At 39.0% G+C, this 17,912-nt stretch overlaps 1 protein-coding gene across 2 annotated transcripts in view; it reads left to right on the top strand.

Moving 5' to 3' along the window:
* UBR2 (ubiquitin protein ligase E3 component n-recognin 2) overlaps positions 1-17,912 on the top strand; it is a 67,808-nt gene that overhangs the window by 6,413 nt on the left and 43,483 nt on the right. The window contains exons 2-11 of one of the 2 annotated variants that reach the window (XM_063124004.1): positions 848-1,107; positions 3,978-4,056; positions 5,268-5,381; positions 5,929-6,059; positions 6,893-7,031; positions 9,815-9,877; positions 11,899-12,019; positions 13,449-13,556; positions 15,017-15,105; positions 16,617-16,715. In XM_063124004.1, the coding sequence (XP_062980074.1) occupies positions 848-1,107; positions 3,978-4,056; positions 5,268-5,381; positions 5,929-6,059; positions 6,893-7,031; positions 9,815-9,877; positions 11,899-12,019; positions 13,449-13,556; positions 15,017-15,105; positions 16,617-16,715 (1,203 nt within the window). Of the gene's footprint in view, positions 1-847; positions 1,108-3,977; positions 4,057-5,267; positions 5,382-5,928; positions 6,060-6,892; positions 7,032-9,814; positions 9,878-11,898; positions 12,020-13,448; positions 13,557-15,016; positions 15,106-16,449; positions 16,549-16,616; positions 16,716-17,912 lie in introns of both variants that reach the window. The other variant, XM_063124005.1, reaches the window with a different exon arrangement.

The raw sequence follows: 17,912 nt of genomic DNA, 5'->3' as shown, positions 1-17,912 counted from the left end.
TTATTATTATTATTTATATAGCACCATCAATGTACATGGTGCTGTACAGAGTAAAACAGTAAATAGCAAGACCCTGCCGCATAGGCTTACAATCTAATAAAATCATAGTAAAACAATAAGGAGGGGAAGAGAATGCCAACAGGTACAGGGTAGGGTAAGCAGGCACAGGGTAGGGTAAAACTAACAGTAGAAAGTAACAGTAGAAGTCTGCACAACATCAAGTTTTAAAAGCTTTAGGAAAAAGAAAAGTTTTTAGTTGAGCTTGGTAGCACTGTTTGATTGGGGAGTAGTCCCCCTAAGCCTTCTTCTTCTTGATTTCTTGTTGCTGTCCCTAAATGTGAATTTATTCAGGACAGCACTTTCATCCAGACTGAGGGTTGTTCACAAATGATTATGGGTTTATTTGTGTGTGCTAGTAGCTGCACTTTGCTTTAGAAGTATTTTGAAAATCTGTTTGTTTGGGGGGCAATGGGCACTATCAAAAGTATCCTTTAATTAGTTGTGCATATCCAGTTCGGCTTTGGACTTGTATTTCTTGGAATTATATTTCCACATACACAATGTCAAATGGTAAACTGCTTTGAATCTCATGACGTACCACAACAGCGGGAGGGGCTATTAGAAGGAAAAGAAGTCTACAGCTCATAGGGCATACATGAGAGCCCTTGAGTATGCTCGAAGTATCTCTCTTGATATTAGACATTAAAATCAATTGTAATCTTAAAAATATTGTACTATGCAGGAAAACCTTTCCACTGTTCTATTATATTTTTAGAGAAAGAGGATGAGTAGGTATACAGTATTTTAATTTTGTAATAATGTGTTTTAACTTTTTTTCTTCTTAAAGAAATGGCTGCAAACGTCTGATCTTCCTAAAGAAATATACAAGCACCTAGCCTATTATGTACCCAAAATTTACTGCAGGGGTCCTAATCCAGCCCCACAGAACGAAGATATGCTTGCACAACATGTTTTACTGGGTCCAATGGAATGGTACCTATGTGGCGAAGATCCTGCATTTGGCTTTCAAAAACTTGAACAAGCAAACAAACCTTCACATCTTTGTGGCCGGGTTTTTAAAGTTGGGGAGCCTACATACTCTTGCAGGTAACTATACTAGTCATACTTTTTTTTTAGTTATTATCTTTGTTTTTAGGCCACCTTTAAGGGTGAAATGCTCCTAAGGCAGCATAGATAATAAAAGAAACAATACAATAACACAGTAAAAAGCAATAAATGGCAGCAGTTACAACAAAAACAATAAATGGTGACAGTTACAATGGAAACTGCTAGCTCAAATTTCTATTAAAGTGTCAAGACCAACCTTGTACTCCTTTCGGTGCTTCCTGAAAGCATCTTTATTCCAAGAAGCCTTTCCTTAATATGCAGCCTTGAATCTCTGTTTTTGCTTCTTTTAAATTTTGTTTTAACTGTTTTATTCTGTTTTTATTTTCATTTTATCTGGTACACCGCTCTGAAATTTTTCAATGGGGAGCGGTATATAAATATTCTAAATAAATAAATAAATAATAAATAAATAAGTCCCATAACATTGGCATGATTTGAGCTATATATAACCAGACTCAAATGAATAGTAGCATTTTCTGTTCAGAATGATTGGTAAGTGGGTAAAGTTGTCAATTGCAAACATTTTTGTGAACCGCCCAGAGAGCTCCGGCTATTGGGCGGCATAGAAATGTAATAAATAAATAAATAAATTAAATGCATATTTTACTGCCTTGGGACTTGGATTTTTATTTACGAAGCAAAGTCCTTTTACCCACATCAAGAAGCTAATGTTACTAAGAGAAATAAAAGCATACCAAGATTAGTTCAGGATTTCCGTTGAGAAAGTGCCAAACCCTATGCTTCAAACAACTATACTACCTGCCTAACTGAAATCCTGTTAACTGCTGTGCAGCGGGAGCCTCTTGTAGAACAAGGCACTAGAATGCACTACTTCCCTTGCTCGGCTTCGTCCATTTTCTTCTGCTGCCCCTTACGCCTGGAACGCTCCTCCAGAACATTTGAGAACTACAAGTTCAATCGCAGCTTTTAAAGCTCAGCTAAAAACTTTTCTTTTTCCTAAAGCTTTTAAAACTTGATTTTGTTCTGACTTTTATACTGTTAGTTTTACTCTACCCTGTGCCTGTTTGGTGCATTCTCTTTCCCTTCTTATTGTTGTATTATGATTTTATTAGAATGTAAGCCTATGCGGCAGGGTTTTGCTATTTTATTGTTTTACTCTGTACAGCACCATGTACATTGATGGCGCTATATAAATAAATAATAATAATAATAATAGTGCCATCTGAGTGGTACAACTTGTGGCCTAATCCTTGCTCTAACCCTTGACTCCATCCCTTGGACCAAAATGGAGTAGGTACTGCACTGGTATGGTTGAGTGTATTCATGCAACTTATTTCGGGATAGGTTTTTTTTTTTTTTGGAAATAATAATTCCACATCTTAAGAACATTTATGCAGATGGAACAAAGTGTTTTCAAATGTAATAATGACTATTTATTTTTTGTTGACAATTCTGATTGCAATTTGAGTTTTAAGTCATGATTTTTCTTTTCAGATATAAATGATCTGGTTTGCACGTAATGCCAAACTGTGGGTTATTCATCCCACAAACTGGTGGGAGCAAGCAAGCTGCTTTCAAGAAACCACTTTCAACCTTTCATAGGCTGTTAGTGTGATGTCCAAACCAGTACACTTTGGATGGTTTAGGTGTTAAACAAGCCAGAGGTAACCCAACAACAAATCATAGGTTAACTCTGGCATATTAAACCCCTAAAAAATCCAAAGTGTACCGGTTTTAGAAGTCACACTGAAAAGCTACATAATGGATGATCATAGGTTGTTAGTTGAAAGCAGGAGTGAGGAGCATGCCAGAGGCAGTGTGCTCATTCCCACTAACAATTGCCAGACTGTTGGTTAATTAACCCCAAATTTGGCATTAAGTTCTGAGAGGGACTGGGTTAGATGAAGTGTTAGTAGGATTATTTTTTAAAGTATTAGCGATTGTGCAAATTGAGCTAGGCACACACAGATGGAGTCCTATGCAAACATTATGTTCAACACATAGATGTCAGGTGGGCCCATGTCAGGATTGCCCATTGAGTGAGGTGCATAGGTGTCATTGTCTGAACCTGTCATCCTGTAGCAATTAGATCCTTGTCTAAACTTCCCCACTATGACAGTTTTATCTGAAAAATTATTGCTAGAATTCCTTAGAAAGCTTGTAATGTTATCGTTGCCCATAATCTTTTATATCTGATATTTAGTTCCAAAAAACAACGAAGCCCCACTTGCTTTAAATATTTGATTATTGGTGACTATGCTTATTGCTTTTGAATTATTTGCTCTCCGGAAATTTTTTGGTCTAGATTTGAGTTAGCAGCTTTTTTTTCCATCGGTGGCAGGTGGAGTGGTAGGATTGCAGAAAGAGGTGGTGCCTCAGAAAGGGGTGGCAGGATTGCAAAAATGGGATATTATGCACATGTGTTGTATTTTATGCTTTTAATTGTGTGACCCACAACAATTAGAAATTAACAAATAAATGCAACCTTTTTGCTATCTCTCTCTTTCTCTGATACACACACACTCCATTATTTATAGAAAACTCCCATATTTAGCAATATGTGAACCTCCTCAGAAGGACAACTTATAGTTATCACAATGTTTGTGTTTTATGAATAATCAATGTTACTTTAATGTTACTTTAAGCATGCTCAGTTTTTAAATAGTACTTAAAAAGGCAGCCCATATGCAGAAACATGGCTTTCCACTTACCAGCTATGGGATAAGTTCCCAGAGGATTGTCACCCATATCTAATCAATGGGATTCCCATCTGTACAGATGGCTCTGGATTGTGTCCTTTATGTAGGCTTTCTCCTAGGCAATTAAAGTGTTGAATGTATTTGGCCCTTTTATGTTTACATGCTTTCTGTCGTTTTTCCCCCTTGCAGAGATTGTGCAGTTGATCCAACTTGCGTGTTATGCATGGAATGTTTTCTGGGAAGTGTTCATAGAGAACATCGATACCGGGTCAGTAAGGTTATATATGATTTTAGCAACATCTTGTGTTTTATTCGGTATCTAATTTGTGACTTGTTCATAATGTATTTTATCTCTGTCCTTTTCTCTTGCTCTTTCCTCTCCTCTCCCAAGTTCTAACAATTCTGTTCTTGCAGAAAGAGCATTACACTAGGTAGTAGTATGTAGGTGGTGCCTAAGGAGTCCTGACGTTTTCGTACACATTACTTGGATTAAAATTAAACGTTGGAGCTTTCAGAAACTAAGAGTTCAACTTTAAAGTTTATAAGCAAAGATGATAGGTGTAGTGTTGGTAGACGTGTTTAATGAATTTAATAGTAGACAATAAATGAGCATGCCAACCTGTTGTGACCCAGCGTCTGCCTTATGTTCACAGATCACTCAGCACTGTAATTTTTAAAATGAAGACTTAACAATGACGTATTTCTAGCAGACTCATTAACACTGAACACATGGTGTACTAAAGGCTGACATTAATCAGTCAATGGACCAGTTCGCACTACATGGCTGGGTCATAATGGGTTATTAACTCATGATGAGCTGTGTGCACCTGCCAAAATGATAATTTTGAATATTATTATTATTATTTATTTATATAGCACCATCAATGTACATCAATGTACATGGTATTGTACATGTATTGGGGTGATAGGGGTTTGTGTCGCATCATGGGAACCCAGCCATCATGGGTTATACGAGGGTGAAACAACCCTCACATAACCCTGCTATGAACCTGGCATGTGTTGTCTCATTCATGTTTTATATATGTATTGTTACAGCCCCTTGATGAAAGCCTAATTAAAAGCAGGAGGCCAAAACGCGTTGGGCTTTTCAGCAATAAATTCGTTCATAGCATCCTGAGATTATTCTCTCTTTTTGTGGGCACCAGGAACAGCCAGGGCCCTCTCTTCCTGGTGGTGCAAGGAATTGCACCACCAGGAGCAGAGTCTTGTCGTCTCTGCTCCAATGAGTACAGGCTTGGGTTCTAATACGTTACAGAATTTTTTTACAATAGTTATTTATGTGGAATGCGTCGCACTGTGAATCTGAATTGACAATTTGGAAAATAGTGAAAAAGACTTGACAGATATGTTTCTCTACTTTCTAAATTACCCATCGGTCTTTGGGTGGAAGGTTTACCAGCCTGGATTTTCATTTGGCAAGCATACTTTTCTGATCTTACGCCTGTTTAAATTGTTTAGATGACAACATCTGGCGGAGGAGGTTTCTGTGACTGTGGAGACACTGAAGCTTGGAAAGAAGGGCCTTACTGCCAAAAGCATGAACATAATACTTCAGAAACTGACGAGGAGGAGGTAAGAATGCACAGCCTTTCAAAATTCTACTGTGCTGAGGTGACAGTATTGAGTGGAGATTAAGTTTTGGGACCTCGCTAAGTAAGACTACTCTTGCCACCAAATAATATCATTTTTGTTTCATCCAGTATAAACAGAATGGCCCAGCACCTCATGCGAAATTAGATAACAAAACTGGCTTCCTTTATTTTCTTCCTTTCCTTTTCTACTATTTGCCTTTTAATTTTTTTTAAAAAAATATTTAAATCTTATTTATATTCCTTGCCCTATTTAATATCAGTTGATGTTGGGGGATCACTAAAGGGAGGGATGAATGGGAAATTTCTATGAATATTGTATAAAAATATTGACATAAACTGTTAATTAAAAATTTAGAAGCTTTAATAGGCAATAAACAGTATAAATAACTATTGTTGAGTCCCACCAACTCTCAGACCCTAAACTAGAGTATTAATTAGATGTATTCTTTTAGCCTCTTCTGCGATGGGAAATAATTTAGAAAATGTGGTCTCAGTGTAATATTTTTTTCCCTTCTGTCCCATTCTAGGATCCTCTTGTCCATTTGTCAGAAGATATGATAGCAAAAGTTTATAATATTTTTGCTATCATGTTTCAATATGCTGTAGATATATTAACATGGGAAAAAGAAAATGAGCTGCCACCAGGTTTAGAGATGGTGTAAGTAAAATTGTTGCTTGAGTTTTCAAGATTGGCACATATTTTCATGTTAAAATGTTAATTTCATTGTAATTTACACCGTAACATTGTGTGCAGTCCAAAGAGATCTGGTCATGCCTTAGTCCTACTGAAGTAAATGTGATAAGCATTTAATTTTGTGCTTACCTCCCATTAATTTCAATAGGATTTTGGTATGATAAGTTTCCTCTGGATTGCAATTGCACTCAATTGATACATTAGGTTACAATCTTAAACACATTTACTGGAGAGTAAAGGGAATCGTTTTTGTTTTGTTTTGCAAGAAGTGATCTGAATTATAGTTTGTACTGAAACATCTATTCTATGACTAGTTTGTGGACTCAACCCGGTTACAGATCAATACCCTGTTTGGCCTGTTTAGTTAGTATGACTTAATTTATATTGAAACATACTGAAACATACTGAAGGGCATCTTGCTGGGCACTTTTGGAATTTGGAAACAGGACTAGATAGGTCTTTAATATGATCCAACAGTGTTCTTGTTGTGAAATGTTTCAGTGATTGAGTCAGTTCTGTAATTTAAAGAACATGTTAAGCATGCAGGAGTTTTGCTAGAACAAAAGGTTTCAGATGATGTGTCCAGATAAAAAGACAATAAAATAGTGGTAGGATCCAGCATGACTTATAGGTTATAATGTATGGTAGTAAAACTTAATCAGAAAAATCCTCCATATTCTTATTATGCAATTCAGTATATTTTCTTTTAGAGGACCCAGTAAATCATACTAAAGTGCCAGAGATATATTGATTGGTTTACATTATGACATTTATTATTTTTAATATTGCCTTTACAGCAAGAAGAGTGATACTTACTACTGTATGCTTTTTAATGATGAAGTTCATACATATGAACAGGTTATTTACACGCTACAAAAAGCTGTCAATTGTTCACAAAAGGAGGCCATTGGTTTTGCAACAACTGTAGACCGAGATGTAAGTAACCTTTTTAGACTTGTGAATGATTAAGCGTGGTGAATTTTAAGAGGATTTAGCCCTTGTGTCATTGCTTCCTTCCTTCCTTCCTGATGGCTGATCAAAATCTGTTTAAATGAATAGAGAAGACTAGGCAACTTTCAGAACACACTGAAACCTAATTCATTGCTTAATTATTCTTGTTGTAATTGGCTCTCTTAATTTTTTCTCAAGAAAATTGCAATTTTGTCTTTGCAAAGCATACTGTTAAAGTTGGGACATCATCTTACTGGATGCTTCTCCAGCCTGAAATCATTTGACAGTACATAGGCAAGCCATCATCACTGTGACTGGGTTCAGACAACACGGTGCTTTAAATAGTCACTGGTTGGTTATTTACCTCACCGTGGGATATCATGTTGTGTGGAAGGTGTTTTTTAAGACATGGTTGGGTATTTGGCCAAAATAGTCAATGCAAATAACCAGTACTGTGCAGAGTTGGCTATTTGAACCACCGTTAGTTATCATGATGTGTGGAAGGGCACTGTTGGTTATTTCCTTGGTCACCATTGGTTACTTTGTCAGGCACAGAGTTTCAGGGCAATAGCGGCCAATGTGGCAGCTGCTGCTATAGTCCAGGCAGCAGGATAGATTTTTGGCAGCAATGGCTGATGGGATACTACCAGGAGGATTGGGGGCGGGGAGAGGGCAAGGCATGAGTGAATCAACTCAGCGTGGACTAATAGTCAACACTGATCCTAATCCACACCATGGTTGATTATTATCAAGTTGTATGGGGAGTACACCCTAGATAAACAGCTGTAGAGTTGATTATTATCCCACTGTTGACTATCGTGTTGTCCAAGCGCAGCCTGTGTGTCTCTGGGAAAGTGTTGTTGTTTTAGTTTAAGCACACCACCTGTCTTGTGCTGTTCAGTTAGGCCCTGCTTAAAATCCTTTAGAAACAAAGTTAGACTATCGCCTAGTTTTTTCTGCATGGAACATTTTTAAAAGCTGTATGAAAACTCTGAGGCTGAAAGTTGATGTTATAGTGAACATGTGGCTACTGCTGAAATCAGGGGGGGAAAGAGTGGCAGAAGGAGAAGCACCAGTACAGGAAACAAAAAGAAGTGCAACTCTTAAAGATGCAGAGGGATCCGTTAGTGCAATTACCAATGTGATTTGAATCAAGGGACTTCTTCTTTAGAGTTTTCTCCATCTTTCTTCTCCCAGAGGAACTGTTCATACCATAAATAAAAAAATAACCCTGTGTGAATTGCATCTAAAGAAAGAGTCTTGACTCAAAATGAATTTGGCCTCAACTGAATTGATTCCTGTGTACCTTTTTGAAGTTTTGTTCATTTGATAAGAGCAGCAGCCCTCTACACTACAATGTTAACTCAGTTACAGTTCATTTAAAGCATATCAAAAATCTTAATAAGCACGAGGCATGCCAGTAGGTTAGTTAACAATATCAACATTGCATGAAACAATTCCCTAAGTAGTTGGTGTAAGAGACCTAATATACACCTCAAACTGACAGCAAAAAGGGAAAGGAAAAAAGCCACCAAGGCACTTCAGACAGTCTACCCTCAGGCAGCAGAAGGAGGCCCTCCTTCCACAGGGGTCTGATGTCCTGAGTGACTGGCCATTCCATTAGCAACTCCCCTCTTGGCAATAGAGCTCCTAGAGAGGCAAAATGGGAAACTTTTCTAAAGACCGTAGAAAAGCCTACATATACACATCCAGGCTGCTTGGGCTCATGTGTGGCGAGGCAGGTGGAAACAGCCATGTCCTGAGGCAAACACAGACTCTGTTTCCCTTCCTAGGGTATGTTTTCCGTATGAGATTATGGATCTTTCCAAATTCCTGGAGAATTGCATTGTTTCCACTTTTCTAAAACTGATCCTTGCTGCATTTATAATATATGCAACTTAAGAGCTAAAATGTACACAAAACTTAAGAACCTGTTGTAAATGTCACATTCCACTGCTTAGCTAAACTGGATCTGTAAAGTTTAAATTTAGTATATGTAATTAACACAAACCTAACTGTAATCAATTAGTTCTGTAATATGTGCTATTAGCAAAAGCCAATGACTGGGTTCGGACAACACAATAACCAATGGTGGGTCAAATAGTCAACGGTGGATTAAATAGTCAACGGTTGGTTATTGTGTCATCTGTCAGGATATTTTCACACCATGGTTGGTAATTCAGCCGAAATAACCAATGCAAATAACCAACACTGATTATTTGAACAACCATTGGTTATCATGTTATGTGTTGGACACTATTGACTTTTACATTGCAAACAGTTAGTTATTTACAGCAACTACAGAGTCCCCTGGCAAGAGTGACCGAAGTGGCAGCTGCCAGTCAGCTGAACTCACATTGGCTAATTGGATACCAGCAGGAGGACTGAGTGGGAGGAGAGAGGACAGGGGATGTGTCAAACAAACACACCGTTAACTAATAATGAACTCAATGCTGGCCTTAATCCATAACATGGTTGATTATAATCATGTCGTATGGGGAGAACCCCTTTGATAATCCACCATGGAATTGACTATTAACCTACCATTGACTATTACGTTGTCCGAACACAGTGTGTAATTCAAGGATGGGCATTTTGTGTGTGTCTTAGGGCACAATCCTATGCATGTTAAGATGGAAAAGAGTCCTACAGCTCTCAACATTCCCTAGCCAGTATTCTTTATTATTCAGTGGGCTTTTAAAATGTAGTGTTTAAAGTGTTAGTTATATTTTTAATGAATTGGTAATAGCCATGTAATTGTTTAACAGGGGCGCAGGTCAGTTCGCTTTGGAGACTTTCAGTACTGCGACCAAGCTAAATCAGTGATAGTGGTAAGTGACATTGTTTAATTTCCCTTAACTGACAGGGTATGAATGTTTAGACAGAAAAAAGACCTACAACTCCCAGTAATCTGGCTGGGGAATGCCAGGAGTTGTAGGACTTTTTTCTGTCTAAACATTCATAAGGCTACACCCTTAATAAATTGTTATTCCAGCATTTTCATTCTAGTATATGTGGGCACTTTTTAAAATGGTGCGTGAAAAGTTAAGGATGTTTTTCTAATTGCGTGGTAGCATAGAACGATTTCTATGATATAATAATAATAATAATAATAATAATAATAATAATAATAATAATAATGATGTAATAATAATTTTGAGTAGTGATCTATATTGCATTAATCTCCAGATTTTGATTACTGCAATATGGTGTATGTGTGGTAAAAGGTAGTACTACTTCACACAGTGCATAGTTAAACAATATAATTTATTACTACTACATGTAATGAGGGCCACCAATATGGATGGCTTTAAAAAGGGATTTGACAAACTCAGGATGAATAAAGCTATCAGTAGCTACTAGTCATGTCAGCTACTGTATATATTGCCTCTAGTATTGGAAGCACTATGCCTCTGTTTTCCGATTCATAGGGAACATAAGTGGAACATCGGAAGGTGCTGTTACACTCATGTCTTGTGGGCTTCCCACAGGCACTGTGAGAACCGAACGCAGGACTACTTATTTATTTAGTTGTGGCATTTGTGTATCACTGAGTATAGTATAATCTATCAATGGACTAGATGGACCCTTGGTCTGATTCATCATAAATCTTCTTATTTTCTTATGATTGCCTCTGAAGACTATCCAGAACATGCAATTTGTTCAATACACTGCTGTTAGGCTGATAACTGGAAACTGGGGGTTGGGATCATGATGAGTGCTTTAAGAGCTGTAATGGCTCCCAGTCTGTTTCCAGGCACAGTTGAAAGTGCTGCTGCTTATCTTTAAAAACAACAATACCTTATCCTGCTTGGGACTGGGGGTACCTAAAGGCCACCTGCCTCCATATCGTCCTGCTTGTACTTTAAGATCTTTTGAGATCCTCCTCTAAGCATCCTTGCCATTTGAAATGAGGTGGGTGGCAATGCAAGAAAAAAGTCTTCTCCATGGTGATGTCCCTGTTACAGAATGCTCTCCCCAGGGAAATTCATTTGGTGCCTACTAGTAGCTTTTTGGTGCTGGGAGACCTTCAGTCTAATAGATTTTGCTCCCTCTGAAACTGTATTTTTGTAATTTAATGTTCATATCCTATTTTGATATGTTGTATCTTACTGATAGTTTTAAGTTCTCATGGGGATTTTTTTTTTTGGAAGGGCACTGTATCAATGATAATAATAGCTAATTTTTGGGAGTAGACCCATTGAAATCAATGTGACTTAAGTTAGTCATGACCAACTTCCAGTGGGTCTACCCTAAATAAGATTAAGTCTGGATCCAATCCATTGAATACGTAAATAAGACCAATTGGGAACCAGTTAGTTGAAAGGTAGTCTATAAATGAGACAGATAAATAAAATGGAAGACACTTCCTATTCTGGTACTATTCTACAGATCACTCTGATGTATTGGATATTTAAAATATGAAGTAATGGATATTCATAATTTAAGAGCCCAATAGTCTGAAGTCATTGAGGCTTGCTGCTGAGTAAAGATGCATAAGATTGGCATGAAAAGTGTATAATTTTGGATAGTACACTTTGCTGCAATCATGTGTCTGTCTAAGCTTAAAATCTAGAGAAAAAATGAACCAGCATATAATGTTGGGCCTACCTCAGTAGTTCTTGAGGCTGCTGACCCTTTGTGTTGCAAAGAGAATCGAAATTTTATGATTGCTACATGAAAAACAGTGCTAGATTATTGGGAAAGCTTGCAAAAACTCATAAAATCTATTTCCCTTGGATTGATTTAGTTTCTTAATTGTACTGACCTGATATGAAAAGTTTTGTGATCTCGCAAAACCTGTTAATGACTTCTCTCTCCTCCTCCTCCTCCTCCTCTTTCTTTTCTTAAGAGAAATACCAGTCGCCAGACTAAGCCACTGAAGGTTCAAGTTATGCACTCATCTATTGTTGCCCATCAGAGCTTTGGTTTGAAGCTTCTGACTTGGCTGGGTAATATTATTGGATATTCAGGTACTGGAATTTAAAATGTGATTTAGGCAAACTTCTGTGATTAAAAACTAGAAAAATACCTTTTTGTGGAGACACACACAAGAACACTTTTTTCTTTCCACAATTATATTTAAAATAGTCGTAGTTTTGACACTTGTGTACATGGTTTATATATCACAAGCATTTTTTCATGCCTATTGTGAGTCCTTTTCTACCCAAGGCATGAAGGCCAAACTACTTCTGATGCAGGCAAGGTCCATGGTTGGACCTCCCAACATTTCCCCCCCTTAAAAGCAGCCCCAGGGGAACCTGATTTGTATCGAAGCTGTAGCAAGGGTGGGCAAGTTAGCCTTCTCCCTGTGCTGACAGGCACAATGTTATTCATTTATTTATGACATTTTTATGACATTTCTGGCATCGTGGCACTTTACAATAACATAATTTCCATTAAAAACCCTCAACCCACATTAAAATTCAAACCACCCCTCCCCCAAACTCTTGTGAAAATAAGAACGTTTTACAGAGGCGTTTGAAACCATTGACAGTGGGAGCCTGTCTAATCTCTGGTGGCAAATTGTTCCATAACCGGGAGCCAACCACTGAAAAAGCCCTGGCCCTCACACATTCCGTATTGTAGCGGGGGACCATCAGGGGATCCTGCTCCCAAGAGCGAGTCTGCCAATGTTGGGACACAGGAAAGATGTGATTCCAGTAGCCAGGGCCCAAGCAGTGCAGGGCTCTATACATCATCCTTGTAGCGCACCCCAACAGCCACCGGCACCCAGTGGAGCTCTTGAAGCACTGAAGTGATAGAAGTCTTTATGTTTCCCTCTTCTGCGCCTAATAGCAGCTTGGGTGAGAGGGAGAGTGTGCTATGCATCAGATCAGTTTGTGTATGCATAGGTGTGTGTGTGTGTGGCGGGGAGATATTAGGACTCCTTCTTCCCAATCCTGCATGCTGTTGTCACTCTGATCTAAATTGGGTGTCCCCAGGGCTGCATTTAGGTGAGGAAAAAAAGATGCAGGAGAACAAATCATGGATCACCTTCATTAGATGTAGTTTGGCCCTGAAGAGTCAACTCAATACCCTATATATTGATAGCAAACTCAACAGGAGCATTCTATGGTACAACATTTAGCCTCAGGTCTCCCTTGTCTATTCTCTAAACTTAATGTTCCCTTAAAGACCTTATACTTCTTTACATTCTTAAGAACGTGAGGGAATCTTAGTATTTTAAGTTATTACTGTATTGGAGTCAGCCTGCTATGCAAGATCAGCAATCATTTAAGTAGGCAATACAAAATTAAGAGAAATACTTTCTATTTTAAGAATATGCATGCTGTTAATTAAATGTCATAAGTACAGTTGAGTTACTCATTTGCACAAAACTTGATTGTTAGAACAAACTTGTTCCTTTTGGTCTTTGTATTACTCTTTATTTTTAATTAGACGGCCTTCGAAGAATATTGTGTCAAGTTGGCTTGCAGGAAGGGCCAGAAGGAGAGAATTCTTCCCTTGTGGATAAACTGATGCTGTCTGATTCAAAACTTTGGAAAGGTCAGTTGTCCCTTGTGGATTTGGTGTTTGTTTGTTTGTTTGAAGGAAAACTCCTTGGGGCACAATCCTGCTTCACACAAGTAGAGCAGCCTGGATAAATTGCAGAGTAATAAGCAGCTGGGAAGAGGGGGAAGACACAGACTTTATATGTAGAAGGTTCTTGCAGGAAGGCAACCTAAAGAGAGAAGTGCTGCTCAGGAGAGCGTAAGAAGCAAGCCTCGGGTGATGTGGCCTCCCACTGTGAACAGCACATCTCTCAGCCAAACCAAGCAGCTGAGCCAAGAGAGCTGTTTGGCTGTGATTTGCATCGGGTGCTGCTGGATGCTCTGCCACATTTGCTGTAGCCTTTTGGATGCCTCCTTTTATGGCCGTGGTAAGATGTAGTTGGCCGTATGCCACGGAGGGGCCGCTGTTTTTAGAAAAACAAGTCTAAGGCTGTGATTCTAAACTTACCAGGGAGAACATCCCATTGAAGACAGTAAGATATAAGCTGGAGGGGGTTCAGAGGAGGGCAACGGGGATGATCAGGGGTCTGGAAACAAACCCCTATGAGGAGACACTGTAAGAACTGGGCATGTTTAGCATGGAAAAGACTGAGGGGAGACCTGATAGCACTCTTCAAATACTTAAAAGGTTGTCACACAGAGGAGGGCCAAGATCTCTTCTCAATCATCCCAGAGTGCAGGAAACGGAATAATGGGCTCAAGTTGCAGGAAGCCAGATTCCGGCTGGACATCAGGCAAAACTTTCTGACTGTTAGAGCAGCACGACAATGGAACCAGTTACCTAGGAAAGTCATGGGCTCTCCCACACTAGAGGCATTGAAGAGGCAGCTGGACAGGAATCTGTCACGGATGGTTTAAGGTGGATGCCTGCATTGAATAGGGGGTTGGACTCAGTGGCCTTATAGGCCCCTTCCAACTCTACTATTCTATTCTATTTATTTATTTATTTATTACATTTATATACCACCCCACAGCCGAAGCTCTCTGGGCGGTTTACAACAGTTAAAAATGGTAAACATTAAAAGTATACAAAATTTAAAAACCATCAAAAACAACAGTATAAATGTACATTGATGGTGCTATATAAATAAATAAATAATAATAATAATAAAAACAACAGTATCCATCCATTCTATGATCCTATGTCTGAGTAAGCACGCATGGGATTGTGCTGTCATCTCACAGAACTAGTTTCTCAGTACTTTGAATTGTAACCAATGCAGACAAGGTTTTGGAACAGTTGTATGCTCCGAAACCTTCATGATGGCACCCAACACTGGGTAAGAGCTTCAAGGGACTTTATTGACACCACTTCTATTACTACTGATGTCACAGCACCTTTCTCCTCTGAGCTTGATGTATGCTTTAGTCTAAAGCTACTTGTGTTTCTGTGATAGATTGCTGTTGTATTGTAGCCCACATTAATGTGTTTCTTTTTTAAAAAACAACAACCAGGAGCTAGAAGTGTGTATCATCAGCTATTCATGAGCAGCCTACTTATGGATTTGAAGTACAAGAAACTTTTTGCTATCCGATTTGCAAGAGTGAGTAACATCTAATGAAAAGTACTTTAAAATGCCAATTCAAATAGAATGCACAAGTTATGATACTAAATAGTGACAACCTGTTGGAGGGACTTCTTAATGCTTGGAGGACCTCTGGGTCACACATGGCACTCCCGTACGTTCAAGGAATCCCTGCTCGCTTGAAGTTAGGGCCAGATCTGCATGTTCAGAGCTGGCCCCATCATTAAAGTCAGTGGGGCTGTATGTAATGGTGGCATTCGCAAGTAACGGTGGCAAATCATGGGTGAATGAATTGTGGGGATGCACACTGTGCACAAGCCGGTCATGATTTCCAGCAATAACCTACAATCCTGCATTCATAACAACCCAAAGTGCTTAGGTTCAGACATCACGCTAGCAACCTACGAAAGCAGCATTCATAGATTGTTGCTGGAAACCAGAAGTTCACATGCTTCATACATCCCCGCAGTTCATGGATTAAATTAACCCACAATTCTCCAACAAACACCGCTGCTACAAGCAAACACAGCCTTTGTGGAAGCCTCTTCCACTGGACCACTTTGTGTACATTGGATTATAACGGAGCTTTAGATTGAACCTAAATGTGGGAATTTATATTCCTAAGTGACTTGGATGGCATATGGTAACCATATTTATTGGATATATATGTGGCAATCCAAATGAAAACATTGTCCTTTTATATTGTACTGTATATCAACAGTTAAGTTACTTAACCACCTCATTAAATTCCATTCCAAACCAATATTATTTAGTGGGGCTGAGACCTAGTGTCTGTTTTTCCTAGTAACTCTTAAGTAGTCCAGAACAAGATCCTATACTGCCTGTGCACCAGTGGGTTCCACCACTTGTGCAGTGGGGAGTTTGCACTTCATAAAGGAACCAGAAATGAGCAGAAATATTTCTTTCCAGAATTGGGCAGGTCAACAGAGCTTGCAGAAGGGAGTTCCGTTGACATGTCGCAATCTGGAAATGAGTGTTTCTGCTCCAGTCTGGGGCTCCTTTACGAACTCCCCGTTGTGCTAGTGTGAATCCGGCTGGCCTAATGGAATGAGTGGGAGTGCAGTGGGAGCATAGGATACAGCTCCATGTAATCTGAAAAGTAAAATAGTTTTTACTTTCACTGCTTCCCAAAGATGTCATTTAAATATTGGCTAAACTAAATATTGCAGTATTTCTTATAACAACTGATACTTGTGGTTCTTCAGATTATCTTCCTCTTTCTTGACACAAGTTTGCTTTGCCCCAGTTTCTACACCAATGCCGTTTCCCATCATAAACATTAAATTTAGACAAAATATCCGGTCAGCGCGGATTAGAGGTGAATTTCCCCTTGTTGTTTAGAATTACCGGCAGTTGCAGAGAGATTTTATGGAGGATGATCACGAGCGGCCAGTGTCGGTGACTGCTCTCTCTGTTCAGCTCTTCACTGTACCTACTCTGGTGAGTAGTGCTGTCTTTTTTAAACTGATAGTTGGCACCCTTTGCCTTTTTTGCCTCCTTTTTAATAGAATTATGAGCGATTGCAGAATGATTATGTGAAAGATGACCACGACAGAGAGTACTCAATTGCTGACCTCTCAGTACAGATATTCACAGTGCCTTCACTTGTAAGTATTTAAATGTTGAATGAAACCTCTAATTGCTCCGATTCCCACTCAGATAATTTATTATGGTTGGGTTTTTTAATATCCAAATCATAAACAGGGAGCGGAGGTGTCCACATGCTCCAGGGAAGATAAGCATAAACTCACCCTGTTCCCACATCTGGATGTAAATTATGACTTGCAGGTCCCCCGCTCATTCTGCATCCTCTTCTAGCACATCCTCTTCTGCATCCTCTTCTATCACCTGAGCTAGCAGGAAGAAAATAGGGAGTTTAGTTTAACATTTAGCATTGCAATCTAGTCAAAACCAAATTAATAATGAACTTAAAAAAACAACCTTAAAATATTGTGTGAATAACAATCTGTGGTTACTCACTATACGGACATGATAATATCTGGATTCAGGGGGCATAACTTTAAGATCCAGTCCCTCTCATCCTGAGGTATTTTTTTTTTTTACAATATTTATATATCGCTCCCCATCCAAAAGATTTCGGAGTGGTAAACAACAAATAGAATAAAAGAATAAAAAAACCACCATATTAAAAATACAATTTTTAAAAGAACAAAGTTCTACTAAAACCCCAGTACTGGAAAAAGGATGGCTGGTCATTCTTGGAAAGCTTCCTGAAACAACCGTGTTTTCAGGGGGCGTTGGAAGCAATACAGCTTTGATGCCTGCTTAACCTCCAAAGGCAGGGAATACCATAGGAAGGGGAATTTATTTATTTAGAGTATTTTTACCCCACACCTCAGCCGAAAAGGCTCCTGGAGCAGCTTGCAATTGATCAGTAAAGAAGACAGTCCCTGCCCTCAGGCTTACATTCTAAAAAAGACATGAAACACAAGGAAAAGGGGATGGGGAGGGAAGAGGGAGAAAAGAAAAAGAAATCAAGGAGGCTGTTCAGGCCCTGCTCCCCCCCCCTCTCATCTCCCCAAGGAGGGGCAGACCAACAGCTCCTTCTTCTTCCCCACAGGGTCAAGATGACTGTTAGCCCTGTGGGAGTGCAACTGAAGCAGGCTCTGATGGACTCTGCCTGCTCTTGTCTCCCTCGTTTAAACCAGTCCTGCTAAATAAACTTAAAAGCAAGCTTCCTGAAGCTTGATAAATAGTAGGAAGAAAATACTCTAGTAATTGTAGTATTAGCTATAGGCAAAATCACTCAGCTTGTGGGATAAGAGGGTCCTGGATATCATTTG

Source organism: Elgaria multicarinata, chromosome 4 (genome assembly GCF_023053635.1).
Source record: "Elgaria multicarinata webbii isolate HBS135686 ecotype San Diego chromosome 4, rElgMul1.1.pri, whole genome shotgun sequence".
Lineage (NCBI taxonomy): Eukaryota > Metazoa > Chordata > Lepidosauria > Squamata > Anguidae > Elgaria > Elgaria multicarinata.
This window is presented reverse-complemented; position numbering and strand designations above follow the sequence as displayed.